The following is a 15,081-nucleotide window of genomic DNA, read 5'->3' on the forward strand; positions in this document are numbered from 1 at the left end:
GCAAGAGGTCCTGCCACTCCGCAGCAGGCTCACTCATTCTGGACCGCATCAAGGTGGTGGCGGCCAGCAAGAGGGGGTACGTAGCCAACACTGCACCCATGAGCAGGAGTGGCGGAGAGCAGACCTGACCCTGGAACAGTCTAGTTGTTTTCCCACCCAACCCGGACCTGACATTTGTAGTTGGGTCCTGATCAGGTTGCAGGGCACTAATTTGTGCCACATTTGAATATGCTTTTCAAATTCATGAACATGCAAGGCTGGACCCTTACACACAGTACGCTGGAGAGGTCAGCAGGAAAACACAGCAGCAGTTAACTAAAATCATTGGAATTATGCATGTACAAAAATCATACATGAACATGCATTTGGGAGGAAATTGGTACTTCAATGAAACCTTTCCAAATGAATGTATGCAATAAAAATGGAATTAACACCTGTACATATAAAATACTTTAGATCCCTTCCATGGTGATGCTTGTACTAAATTTTATAGGCCCCCTAATAAAATTCCTTGAGAGCTATGGAAATATGACATCACCCTTGTGACGATATAAGGAGCCATATAATAAACAACGTGGTTTTTTTTCAGGACTTGTAAATCATGGAAGGTATTGCAGACTATTCTGATCTGTAGGGATTTCAGAACTTTCTGCAAAAAAGGTACTTAATACCATTTTTCATGACATCAGGGTAGCCCACTATTGCCCAAAAGTAACCAAAATGGGTACACAGTAGGAAAAAAGGGGCAAGTTTGAACAGCAGATAGTTATAAAAACGGGTCAGGGAGGGCAAGTGGGTTATAAATAGCACATAACTGTATCATAGCAGCCTATGTCTAAAGACACTTAAAAGAGATACTTTAAAAGCTCTAGAAGATATCTGAATTCATGTAATTTGACGTGGATAATACCAATCTCACAAGTAAATTGAATGTAACGTGTATAAACTAATATGAAATATTTAGGTCATTGTTCTTGGGCGCTTTATTTGTACACAGTTTCTCTTCATTCTTTTCCCTTTTCTGTCTTTATTTGGTAAGAATATAAGTTCATCCTTCTTTTCACCTTCTCATAGATAAGTTAATGTTAAGAACCATCTTCTGGATTTTTTCTTCCTTCTTTAAAATATTAGCCTTTACAGCACAAATCTTGTCTTGCTGGTCTTTAATCAACTGTTCCAACTCAGCCAGCTCTGCTTTTAAGGGCTCCACAGCGCTGTCTGTGATGCTGAAAGACACAAGAAGCACACTACATTTTAGGGGATTACTACATCGTTTTGCATCATTTATGCCTCTGAGACAGTACATGAAACACTTGGAATTTGCAAAGAATTGTTAAATCAAACCCACCCTACCTGAAACAGACAGAATTAGTGAGACAGCTGAAGGGGAAATGAACACAGACAGAGAAGTAGATTGTCCAAGAGCTACCCTGATGTTTTACCACACAATTCATGGGCTAATGGTGGTTTCACAGCTAAAACTGCTCTCCTGCTAAACTTTGTTTACTTTATGGTTATTTCATCCTCCCAGCCCACCCTACCCTGTTTGTCTATTTCATCACCTCTTGCATCCTGTCTGACATGTAGACAGAGAACTCTCTGGGGTTGGGATTGTGGTGCCTAGAGCAAGGGGGCTCCTATCCTCAGCTGGGGTTCCTAGGCACTACACAATACAAATAATGCATAATGATCACCCCCCACACAACGAACTTCTCAGGGGGAGAAGCCGGCTTGCACAGACAAGGAGGTGGGGAGGTTGAAGCTATGCCAGAGGCTAAGACACAGTTCAGTGACAGGAAAGGAAAGTTCTCCCACTTGAGAGTCTTTCCACTGGCAGCTAACCTTGGAAAGGAAAGAACTCAGGCAGTTGGGGACCACATGGCCTCTTTGTAACCTCAGCCCTGAATGTTCAGTGCTACAAGAGGTCACTTGCACAGCTCCAGACCCATTTCCGAGAAGGCTTCTGAAGTTCAGTGGCACCAGATCACACATACCATAAATAGGAATATGCTGCCATGAGGCTCAAAGAATTGTAAACTATTAGTTGCAAACCCAGGCAGTGATTGCACATTGCAAAGGGACTTCTCTATTAATAAACTAACTCATGAGTAAGGGTGGGTTTTGTTTGTTTATATGAATTGAGATGTTTTATTTTAAAACAAATATGCACCCTTCCTAAATGCTTGACTTAAGATCCTACAGTTAGGGCAGTGCTGGACTGAAGTGCCCTGTAGCAGTTCAGAATTACACACGCACTCCCTAGAGTCGTCATTTAGAAGTCCATATTTCATAACCTTTTAATTCTCCTTCCCTTCCACAAATCACAAAAAATTATCAATGAAAATTGAACTTGGATTTCCCCAATGGGACCCATCAATTATCTTCCACAGAAGTAAAGAAAACAACACTGTGCATCCAAGTTATACTACATATGGGAAACATTGTCTTCTTCATGTCGGATACGGAGTAATTTTTTCCTGAAAGATGTGAACTGCCATAAAGTTGATGATGATCTTATTAGGATTTCACAATGAATCTGGCAAAGAATGTATTGTTGCAGAGTTTTCGATTTTTTATTTCTTCTTTATGTGAAAACTGAATGGCTATTACAAGGAGACGTTAGTCTCTCCATTGTTAAAGTAGAAGCCAGCAGGGTGGATTGATTTAAACATAAGCAATTTAAGTCACAAATTTTAATTATGATTTAAATCAGCAAGCAGAAAACTTTGATTAAAATCTTCAGTTTTAATTGTGTTTTACATTTGTGCTTTTTATTTATTTTCCTAAAGAAAAAAGCATTCTCATTAGCTTATAACCATTAAAACATGATGATTTACAACTAAATATAACCTATACACTAAATTTGGTGCTTCTTTTTGTTAACCAGGAATCCTCCAGTATATGCATACTATATTATATTTAAGCAATTTTACAGCTTAATTTACATTTATTCAAATTCCTAATTTCTACATTTTTATTACACTAGGAAATGGGTAATGATGCATTTCTTATTTACTAGAAGAGTAATGTTTTACTTGTGATTTCTGTCAAGCTGTATTAGAATGGAAATTCAAATTCAATTTAAAATGCACAAAAACAGCATTATATATATATATATGAATAAAGCTATTTTAAATGTGCTGAATACATAAGAAAAAAGTTTATCAAAAAGTTTATCACATCATGTTTTGTATTTAAAACCAATGGGTTTTAAACAAAGAAAGTATTATCTGTAGTTAGCAAAGTGAACTGATTGTTTCTAGTCACCATATGAACCAGTCATTGAATGGAGCTAGCTGAATAAAGGGAAAATAAGAAAATTTTCTCCCTTCACCTGCAGAAGAGGCTACCACTGTCAAAAGCTGGTTTAGCATTTATACATACTCCAGTTCCAGATGCTTAGCCAGTAACTCAAATCACTAAAACTGGTGGAACTTTCTTTAAAACATGCACTATTTAGTATTTTTTTAAAATTTAATTTAAATGATTTTAATAGATGACAATAAAGTTTAGGCCTTAACATAAGTAGACATTTTCTAATTTAATTTTGAACAGGTTTATGTTTTAAGTAGGGCTGTCAAGCAATTTAAAAAATCACGCGATTAAGCGTGCTGTTAAATAATAGAATACCATTTATTTAAATATTTTTGGATGTTTTCTACATTTTCAAATATATTGATTTCAATTACAACACAGAATACAAAGAGTACAGTACTCACTTTATTTTTGATTATAAATATTTGCACTGTAAAAAACAAAATAAATAGTATATTTCAATTCACCTAATATAAGTACTGCAGTGCAATCTCTATCATGAAAGTTGAACTTATAAACAGGGCTTTGGAGCGGAGCCTGGAGCTGGAGCACGGAGCAGCAGGTTTTTGCCTGGAGCTGGAGAGGAGCCAGAGCACAGCTCCAAAGCCCCGCTTACAAATGTAGAATTATGTACAAAAAAACCTGCATTCAAAAATAAAACAAACAATGTAAAACTTTACAGCCTACAAGTCCACTCAGTCCTACTTCAGCCAATCGCTCAGACAAATAAGTTTGGTTACATTTGCAGCAGATAATGCTGTCCACTTCTTGTTTACAACATCACCTGAAAGTGAGAACAGGCGTTCGCATGGCACCGTTGTAACCAGCGTCGCAAGATATTTATATGCCTGATGCACTAAAGATTCATATGTCCCTTCATCCTTCAACCACCATTCCAGAGGACATGCGTCCATGCTGATGACGGGTTCTGCTCGATAACAATCCAAAGCAGTGTGGACTGACCCATGTTCATTTTCATCATCTGAGTCGGATGCCACCAGCAGAAAGTTGATTTTCTTTTTTGGTGGTTCGGGTTCTGTAGTTTCCACATCGAAATGTTGCTCTTTTAAGACATCTGAAAGCAAGCTCCACACCTCATCCCTCTCGGATATTGGAAGGCACTTCAGATTCTTAAACCTTGGGTCAAGTGCCATAGCTAATTTTAGAAAGCTCACATTGGTGCCTTCTTTGCGTTTTGTCAAATCTGTAGCGACAGTGTTCATAAATCAAACAACACGTGGTGGGTCATCATCCGAGGCTGCTATAACATATATGGCAGAATGCAGGTAAAACAGAGCAGGAGGCATACAACTCTCCCCCAAGGAATTCAGTCACAAATTTAATTAACTCGCTAGTTTTTTAACAATCATCGTTAGCATGGAAGCATGTCCTCCGGAATGGTGACTGAAGCATGAAGGGGCACATGAATATCTGGCATGTAAATACCTTGCAATGCCGGCTAGAAAAGTGCAATGTGAAAGTTTGTTCTCACTTTCAGGTGACGTTGTAAATAAGAAGCAGGCAGCAGTTATCGTCCGTAAACGTAAACAAACTTGTTTCTCCTAGCGACTGGCTGAACAAGAAGTAGGACTGAGTGGACTTGCAGGCTCTAAAGTTCTACATTGTTTTGTTTTTGAGGGCAGTTATGTTTAAAAAAAAAATCTACATTTGTAAGTTACACTTTCACAATAGAGATTGCACTACAGTACTTGTATGAGGTGAATTGAATAATACTATTTATTTTATCATTTTTACAGTGCAAATATTTGTAATAAAAACTAATATGAGTATGTAAACTTTGTATTCTGTGTTGTAATAGAAATCATTATATTTGAAAATGTAGAAAAAATCCAAAAATATTTAATAAATTTCAATTGGTAATCTGTTAACAGTGTGATTAATCGCGATTAAATTTTTTTAATCACAGTTAATTTTTTTGAGTTAATCGCATGCGTTAACTGTGATTAATAGACAGCCCTAGTTTTAACAATATAAACCTGTATTTAATTTAAATTTAAAATTTACTTTTTTTAAAATCATTGATTTTTATTGAAAACAAGCTTTTCATCATAATGCCCAGTTTGGACACAAATCCACTGAAACAAAATCAATCCACCCAAAATGTAAAAGGCATAATCTTGTCCAGAATATAATTTGTCTGGAAAGTTAAGAGGCATATAAGAGGCCAGCGAGGCATGTACAGTGTACAGCTGTCCTGTGAGAGCACAATGAAGGTGGATGAGAGGCCTGGCGTGAGCAATATTCTTCCACTAGCTAAGCACAGACTTGGGGAGCCCTGAGCCCCGAGTTCCATTGCTAGCTCTGCCTAACACTGTATGTAAATTGGAGAGAGTCACTTAACCTCTGGGCCTCAGTTTCTCGATCCATAAAATACCATTTCCCTACTCTTTATGGGAGTGTTGTGTGATGTTGAAAAGTGTGCTGAGATTCTGGGATAGTAGGTGCTATGTAAATGCAAGATACTAACATCATTATACTTCACATACAAACCAAAGCCCTAACTTATTCCCATCTCAACCATTAAACGCCTATGCCAGATGTTAGAAATGTATAGTTTTAACCTTCTACTACATAGTGTGATGGGGCTTCTTGCACTCCAGAACGTCCTAAAAATCAAGCCTTCCACTTAGGCTACATATATAGTGCCATGTAGCCTAAAATACATGTCCTGAAGGCAGCAGCTGTAGATAAAACAGTGCAAGCACAAGGGTTTAAAATGTCCCCAGCTATCCAGGTTTATGGCGATACCAGGAAGATACATATCTGTTACTTGACTTAAACCATATCAAGGACAAGCAGTAATGGGCTTCATCTGTGGCAAGGGAGATTTAGATTAGATATTCGAGAAAAACTCTCTATCTAAAAGGGGAGTTAAGCTCTGGAATAGGCTTCCAAAGGAGGTGGAATCCCCATCACTGGAGATTTTTAAGAACAGGTTGGACAAACACCTGTCAGGGATGGTCTAGGTTTACTTGGTCCTGATCAGTGCACTACCTGACCTCCAGAGGTCCCTTCTAGCCCCACATTTCTATTATTCTAACACAGGAATACACTTCGTAGTGACTCACTGAAGGCAGACCATTTCAGCTTCCTTAATCCTGCATTTTCATAATTTGCTTTAGCTAATTGTAAGCATAACTTTACTCTCCTGCTTTTCCAACATTTTTTTTAAACTACACTGTTAAGGTTGTTTTTTCTATTCAATTATTCTGCTGTATTTAAAAGTTGCACTCCATTTAAACCTTTTCCCCCCACTGTAAGTATTTATTAAGTGCAAAAGAAAATCCAGTTTTAATGTAGCGTAGAGGTTTCAAGCTCAAGCAGATGAGTGAGGATTAGTGTGTTAGGGTTTTATACTTGAAACTGTTCTGCAGACTTAACTATTGTGGACACTACTACGAAGCACTCATTAAAATAACTGCTTTATAGACTTCTTAACCCAAAATAACATCTAATTTACACCACATAACATTTGTTTGCATTAAATGGATATTCATGTAGGCTCTTGGAAAGGGTTTGGAAAATGGTCAGTATTTCAGAGGTACCACTATCTGCCATGTAACTCATTTAACATCATTTATTCACATAACAGAAGAGCTGAAAAGACTTTAAAATCTGCGTTAAACCAGAACCTTGACAGAATACGTGAAACTTTTACTGTTTTTTTTAAAACAAAAGGTAATTAAAATTGTAGACACAGCCATTTGTAATTCAGCCTGTCCAAGGTGGCAAACCAGCCTTGCCCTGAGGACACTTCTTTAGGTCTTCTTACCTCTGCTCCTTCTGGAGAGCCTCTGCATGCTGTTTGTTCTCATGCTGCCACATTTGCAGTTCATTCTTCATGGAGTCCATGTCCTCCTGAATGTAGTCCATGATTTTCCCAAGAGGAAGTGCACTCCGACACAGCGTCTGAATAGATCCACGAAACTTCTCTATTTCTTTTGATACTAGGTCCTTCTCCTTTCTCCTTGCTGCTTCTGACAAAAGCGGCTTCTCCTAATTTAATTGATTAAAAAAATAAAACAGGAAAAAACATGAAGTCAAGAAAGGCCCTGAACATATTTAAGAGATGAACTAAAGAATTTTAAAAACAGGAAGTTGTGCATTGTAGAGGGGATGTTTGAGATCGACTGCAATGAAGCTATAAAGCCAAAGCAGTATTCTAGAAGAGGTCAGCAGTATCACCACTTCATTGAAAAGTGCTGGTCACAGAACCATGTAGTAACAGTATTAGCCACATTAAAACAGAATGATTTCCAGATCATTCAAGAAAAAAAGGGCAAGTTAAATTACAAGTGCAAATTCACTTTTGGCAATGCATAGCTTACGTGACATCACACAAAGATGAAAATCAAAGGATAAAGGGAGGCCTCGTTTAATCTGAATCTTCAATCTATTTATAAAGAGGCAACATCACTACTGCCCAAACTGAACTACTGAAGACACCAACTCCCCAGGATTCTCACTCCTGGCAGACCTCCCCTAATTCATAAAGATTTGTTTTGTAACCCTTGAGGGCAATGGTAACAGGGCGAGTACAAACCAGGCACACCACTGCAGAGTGTAATTGTTACCCAAACATTCCAATCTGTTCCTTCAACTGCATGGGTGGCCATTTGCCCAGAAAGAAAAGCCCATTCAAAAGGATCAGTGGAATATCAAAAGTGTTTGAGAGAAAAATCTATAAAAAAGGCTAGTGTCAAATTCTGACAGGAGGCGAGTGAGATTCCTACAAGATGGTATCTTCAGGATCCATGTGGCTAGTCTTCTCTTTAGCTACTACCCTCTCAACACCAGCTTTTCATGGGTAGGATGTTAGACAGTGTAAGTGGCATTCTTGGGAAGGATATACTTGACTGCTTAAGACAAAGAAGCTGTGTGAGAAGTCTGCCACATCTCCTTAACCAGTGGGTCCAAAATAGGTGCATGGCCATGGCATCCTTTACTGGACAAGAGTTGGTGGCTCAGGAACCTATCAACTGTATCCTTGTAGGTTCCTGGTCCAGCTTCAACAGAAAATCAGCTGACTTGGACAGGTTCTGTAAGAACTGAGGAAAGGTAGGTTCCCCTCCATGGAATCACTAAATGACTGTTCTGTTGGAAACGTATGTGGCATCAGAAGAATTCTTCAGCTCATCCTGGTCCAACTAATAGTCCTCCTCCACCTGATTGCTCACTCTGTCCTCATTACAGCAGCTACAATTATACATTATGCTATACCTCAACTCCAGGAATGCAGGTGCAACTTACTCCTACAAAGTGGAGGCTGCCCTCCTGAAAAGGATAATTCCAAATCACTGCAGTGTGTGTTATGATAAACATCCTGCTCAAGACGGACACAGGACTTGAACAACTAATAGGCTGTAGTAAGTCTGAGGTGCAGAACACGAGAGGAAATTAGAACAGCACCTGCTTGTAGTATTGTCTTTCTGCCACTAGTTGTAGCTCATCTTATTATGATCAAATTTTTAACTCTTAAAAATACTGATAGTTGCCAGCCAAAAAAATTGGAGAAGACACTTTCCAAAGCATTATGAAAAACTATCAAAGAAGTGAACTATAAAACCATAGCAGGAGAAGGCTGAACATTTACTGTAAGAAAGTATTTTACTATTCTAAAGAGGTTTACAAGAGGGGGTACAGGGCTCCAGGAAGATCTCTAGAACATGAGATCTGATCATTAACTGTGTTGGTGGGAAGCATGACCGCTGAGTATCATGTCTACTGAACACCATCATGAGACTCCATCAGGTACAACAACATGGTTAGTCAGCGTGGCTCAGCTAGACTGGCACTGGTAAGTCAGTGTGCCCAGTGTGTCACTAACACAACATGCTGATTTTCGGATAAGATTGTCACAGGCACAGATGGAAGTTTAGGTGTCCAAATAAGACTGACTTTTGATAGAGCTGGGCAACTCACTGCCATTTGTGTCTTTAAAATTTTCCCTCTTGGTGGTCCAAGTACAGTAACTGGGGAAGACAAGATTTTAAAAAAAATTAAAAGGACAGTGGATGGGATTTTCAAAGCATCCCAAGGGACTTAGGCACTCAGATCTGACTTTCAATGGAAGTTGGTTGCCAAAGTCCCTTAGGCATCTTGGAAACTCCGAGCCCACAGCATTTAACTTGGAGTGACAGACTAGTATTTGCTAAAAGTGACTAAATCACAATGGCCAATCTGACCTTAGCTGACACATCATTAACATTCTGTAACAAACCTATTCCAGTGAGCTTTCCTTCAAATGCACCATTTGCTGCAACAGAATTTCCATCTCCACCTCACCCCCGAAGTCCCTCCTTTCTGGATTCATTTTTCTTTCTATTAAAAAAAAGCCAGCAGCCAGAGAGTTTGGTTTCCAAAACTGAGTTTTCCTTTAGTGCAAAGTTTGTGCATGTTGAAGTTGATGTAAATTCCTTTCAGCTATTTAATGGATGCAGGAAAACTAGAAGGTCTTTATTTAACATCCTAGCTCCAGGATTGATCGGTTACTAAAAGCAGTTCCTACAGGCTATATAAATCCAGAGGTGGCAGCCAGGGTGTGCCTCACTGGGCCACAATCTACTATACTGTCCCCTATTGCCCCCCTACCTGATTGGACTTTCTTCCTACACAAGCTGTGGATTGTTTGCTCAGCTGCAATCTACAGGCAGCAGGGAATTCTGCCAACCACATTTCAACAGCCTTTGGCTTACTGATGAACTCAGATATATATTTTAGAAAAATACTTCTAAGATTTTAAGGCAGATTTACTTACTCCTGATGCTTGTATTTTACCACACACACTGTGTATGAAAACTATGGGACTTCAGAGTTTTCAGGGACTTTAGAACTTCAGATTTGTTTAATTAGGAATCAGGTGAGGCAATGAACACTGGTGAACTTTGTGACCTTGGCTTCGAAAGTCAGTTCTTGAGTGTTGTGGGCTTATGGTTTGACGGTTAAAAGAAATACTCAATTTAATTCTTCTGTTACTTGCCCATTACTTCTTTCTTCAAAGCAGGTGTTTCATTATACTGCACCACTGTATCGATTAAAGAGGACAGTATTCAGGTATTTTGCTCTCGTTTGTAATACAAACTTCAAAGCATGTCTTTCTTGACCAGTTTTGTCCTTTGTGATCTGGTAAGCATTGACACTCCCAAAATACCAAAGCTTCTTAGAGGGAGTGTTCCACAGAGAGCTGTGATGCTTCACCTCCTTGGCAATCTCTTGGGGAAATAACCAAATTAATGCTGATTATGTCAGTAATAATTCCCATTTGTTCTGCAATCCATACCACACTCCATACATTTATCATGACACACCATCTCTCTCCTGAGATCCATAAAACTTCCCCCTGGATCTCAAGACACACTTTGACCTGGAGGGCCACAACCTTTTTCACGTTGCCATCCACCACGCCATATCCACTGGAGGTATCATGGCAAACTTCATGGACACACACTCAGATTTTTCTATTAAATTTTTCCATTCTACTTTGAGTCTTGTACTGAACCTATCACCACAGTATCTCAGCACCTTATGCTCGCCCACATTTTATTTTTTAATTCCTTCACAGTGGAGGGCATAATCTCACCCAAAGTAACACCCTAATTGACCAAGGCATCAAAACTGGTGTTTTGAGGTTGAGGGCTAAGATGCTGAGGATTCAGCGGCTGATGGTTTATGCCTTCGAATCCTAGGCCTCTTTCGCTGTGGCTCATAGTAACGCTGTGGTACTGCGGTGGTCAGGATCCGTGGGATGGCTAAGAACTGAATTTTCTTTTCTGTCCTGGTGTGTAAATCCCTAGCAAGCACAGTGTGGCTCTGGAGTCCTTTAGAGTATAGAGTGATGCATCAGTCTTGTATGCCCTCAAAAAGGAGGTCCCTCAACCGCTGTCTGTACCTCCTTTAGCAGCCCTGAGAAATATAACCATGAGGTCCGTCGCATCACCACCGCCATCGATACCAAGCGCGCTGCTGTACCCGCGGCATCTAGCGTGGTCTGAAGTGCCATTCTCACTACTAACTGACCCTCGTGTAGGATTGCTTGAAACAGTTCTCATTATGCTTCCGGTAAGTGGGCAATAAAGGCATTACGTTTAGCATAGTTCATGTGGTCATACTTCACCATTAAGGCTTGGTAGTTGGCAATCCTGAATTGCAAGGTTGCTGAGGAGTATGCCTTCCTACCAAATAAATCAAGTCTATTCCAGTCTCTCTCATAATGGATTTAGTATGATATTGTCAGCCCCGGGAATCCACAGCATCCACAACTATAGAAGTAGGTGAAGGAAGACAGACAGACAGGGATTCTGCATCCTTGGAGGGCACAGAGTACTTTTTAACTGGCCCTTTTACACGTTGGTGTACTGGAGGCTGGCGTCTGTCAAATGATCTTAGCAGGATCTAGAAGCATCTCATTGACTGGGAGGACGATTCTTGAGGAGGAGGAGATGTGCAGTATATAAATCTAGTAACTTGTGCTGAGTATCTTTCACCTCTTCGGCGGGAATTTGTAGTGTCTCCCATCCTTTTTGTGAGACCCTGAAGCAGTTTAAATTCATTCGCCATGGATGGTGATAGGGGCATCACTGCCTCGTCTGGGGAGGCGGAGGAGGAGATATTCCCGTGTGGTGTAACCTCCTCTTCTAGGCTGGCCTCTTGCTCTTCAAAAGTTTCCTCTTGCTGTTCTGGGGCTCTGGATACAGAGGCTGAAGGAGACCATCTTATGGATTCTTGGTAAGAGACGCTAGATGCCGGAGAAGTATGATGTCTGTAGGCTGCTCACAGGTCCCCGTACAGCCACTGGGGCTGGGGAAAGGGCACGAGTGGTGGTACCCACGAGTGGCCATACCAAGAGGGTTGAGGCTCAGACCGAGTGTAACTGGGAGGGTCCTGGCTGATGTAGAGATGGGCCATGGTGTCGGGGTAGTAGTGAGAGGATATCATCCTGGTCACTGAGTCCTCACTGGATAGCAGTGGAGCCAATAAGGAGACTGGAGGCAAACGCCCCGGTACCAGTGGTGATTCTGGGGATCGAGATGTAGAGTGGGAACTCTGGAATCTCAGCCATCATGAGGTCTCTAGAAAAACTAAACGACTGCAGTACCACTGTGATCAGTGCATTCAGGGCTTGTTGGTGCTGAGTCGCTGGTACAGAGGAAATTGGAAGAGATCTTGTGAGAAATGATAGGTTTGACAAGGGTTGTTTGGAAGTAGTTGGTACCGTAGGTTTCCGCGTTGGTACCGCCTTCACAGAGACGGTATGGTCTTTGCTCTTGCCTTTAGCAGGCAGTGCTGCTGCTTCAGAGCCTGCACCCTTCAAGTCCTTAGGCTTATAGGTGGTGTCTGCACCGGAGGACCCATGTGTCCTACGGGTACCGTGTTTTGGGGCCGTCGGTGCCTAAGTGACCCATTGTGCTGGGGATCTCCTCTAGCCAGTCAGGAGCTCAGTCTGAGGGCTTGCAGCCCTCTTTTTGGAGAGAGCGAGAAGAGCCTGAAGATTTCCTGCTCAGCTCTCCCTCCTTAGAAGTTGAAGGCTCTGGGGACTATCTTTGCCGTGGAGGGGATTTGGGACTGGGGTCAGATGACTGTTTCAGAGCACCTTCCATCAGGACTAGTTTCTACTTTAACTCCTGGTTCTTTGGGGATCTAGCATTCAATTGTTGGCACAAGGTACACTTCTGCGGAATAGGAGTCTCTCCGAGGCACAGGACGCAGCAAGAGTGTCCGTCCATAAGTAGTATTGCATTCCTGCATGAGAGGCACTGTTTAAAACTGGGGGATCCAGGTATGCTCCTTACTGTGGTGATCCCCAGACAGTGGGGGGGGAAAAGTGGGGGGGGGACAGGGAGAAGGATTTTTTTTTTTTAAACATGGGGAAAAAAACTAAAGAAAACTCTATAAAGCTAAGAAAAAACAAATGGAAACTCTAGTAGGAGCTAAGAAAGTGAACTCAAACTCTGAGGTAAAGAGAAAAGCAGACTGCTATTCGCTCTGTCTCAGGCCAGGGGCAGCAGAGAAAGAACTGAGGGTGGGTCACCCGTGCAGGGCTAGTTACCTTCAAAGAAGAGCACAAGGGAGGGAGAGTGCATGTGCGGGCCAAATGGACACTGCTATCTAAAATCTCTGATCAGAGGTGCAGGGACGCAGATAAATGTATAGTAGAGCTACTATTTCTACAGGGTAAATGAGTAAAACTTTGCAAGAATGCCCAGTGAGAAAGGCAGTTAATAAAAATGAAGAGTTCCTGATCTCACGGCTATGTTTATGGGTTAAAATTTGCTTGGATCATTTCTCTTTAAATCCCTAAGAATTGTGGCAGATGGTGCATTACAACAAGCAATGTGGGTGGTAAAATCCTACATGTCACCTTTGCTCATTTTGCACAAATATATAACAGGATATATTCCATTTTAAGAAAAATGCCAGAATCATTTAAGTTGGTCATATACTTCAAACAACCCACTCTCAATAAAATCCAAGAATCAATAAACTGTCCCCATATAAAAGGACTATTTCACTCAATAGGCCCAGTGTGCCTCCTTTTCTTCATGTTTTTTTAGGACACCAAGATAAATGTTTATTTTGGATGCCTGGGGAAAAGGTCTACCTTTCCCCTTACCTTGTTCAGAACAGACTGCAATGTGGAACGGCACGCAGGGATTTGCCAAATTAAAAAGTAGGAACATTCTCTTTTTGTAATCAATGAGGGAAAATCTACCATTGATGCAGGGGGTGCGGGTGGGAGAGGGGAGGGATGGGAACCCAAAATAAACCACCAACCCACAGGATTTACTTTCATTTCATTCCGCCTTTCTTAAGCGACTAACACAAGGTTATGGTGTGCATAGCTCTGCAGATGGTTTATCATAGAACACCCAGTTCTAATGCTCAATTTTTTCGGTAAATTTGAAGTGCTTGACATCCTAAAAAAGTTAGGAAAGAGGTGATGTAATTATTCACCATTTGGAAAGGGTATTTCTAGAGTCAATATTTTAATGAATTATTTGATAATAGTTTATTTTATGTTTATTACCACGTACAGTGCTTGTTGTTTGAAAATGAACGGAAGTGAAATATGGATTAAATTACAAAACATGCACACTATAAATGGTTAACAGTTTCTACATCCCCTTTTACCGAAGTAGTACATCCTGCTATCAAAGTAGAACAAAACAGCCACACTTTTATTGAGCTACACCGTTTCCCCCTTTTTTCTATAGCACAGGAAAGGGCAGAACACTCATTTTGGACAAGTTTTTTCTTTTTTTAAATCCATTTGACTCCAAAACCACAGTTTGGATTTTTTATTATACAAAATATTGTGTGATCATAAATAGCATAGTCTATTTAAAATGCAGAAACTATCTACTAGGGATGCCCAAGAGAAACCTTTTCACAGAAACCATTGGAAAACAGGTTTCAGAGGAACAGCCGTGTTAGTCTGTATTCGCAAAAAGAAAAGGAGTACTTGTGGCACCTTAGAGACTAACCAATTTATTTGAGCATGAGCTTTCGTGAGCTACAGCTCACTTCATCAGATGAAGTGAGCTGTAGCTCACGAAAGCTCATGCTCAAATAAATTGGTTAGTCTCTAAGGTGCCACAAGTACTCCTTTTCTCATTGGAAAACAGTAAAACAAATAATTTCTCAATTAACAGGATGCTTTTTCTGCTTACACCAGGTATGAAGTTCAAAGTAGGAGGCCAAGAAACAAGGACACAATGTTATTTGCCCTGCAAATTCTGAAAGTGAGTG

The 15,081-nt window shown here is 40.5% G+C and overlaps 1 protein-coding gene across 9 annotated transcripts in view; it reads right to left on the minus strand.

The window, feature by feature from the left end:
• Positions 1 to 1,017: 1,017 nt before the first annotated feature.
• Positions 1,018 to 15,081, minus strand: part of TRAF3IP1 (TRAF3 interacting protein 1) — an 88,090-nt gene continuing 74,026 nt past the window's right edge. For 7 of the 9 annotated variants that reach the window (XM_073306845.1, XM_073306849.1, XM_073306848.1 and 4 more), the window contains 2 exons: positions 7,109 to 7,332; positions 1,018 to 1,226 (listed from right to left, as the gene is read on the minus strand). In XM_073306845.1, the coding sequence (XP_073162946.1) occupies positions 1,061 to 1,226; positions 7,109 to 7,332 (390 nt within the window). In that variant the 3' untranslated portion in view covers positions 1,018 to 1,060. The remainder of the gene's footprint in view (positions 1,227 to 7,108; positions 7,333 to 15,081) is intronic. The other 2 variants (XR_012154393.1, XM_073306851.1) reach the window with 2 other exon arrangements.

This window comes from Lepidochelys kempii, chromosome 11, assembly GCF_965140265.1.
Source record: "Lepidochelys kempii isolate rLepKem1 chromosome 11, rLepKem1.hap2, whole genome shotgun sequence".
In the NCBI taxonomy this organism is placed as follows: domain Eukaryota; kingdom Metazoa; phylum Chordata; order Testudines; family Cheloniidae; genus Lepidochelys; species Lepidochelys kempii.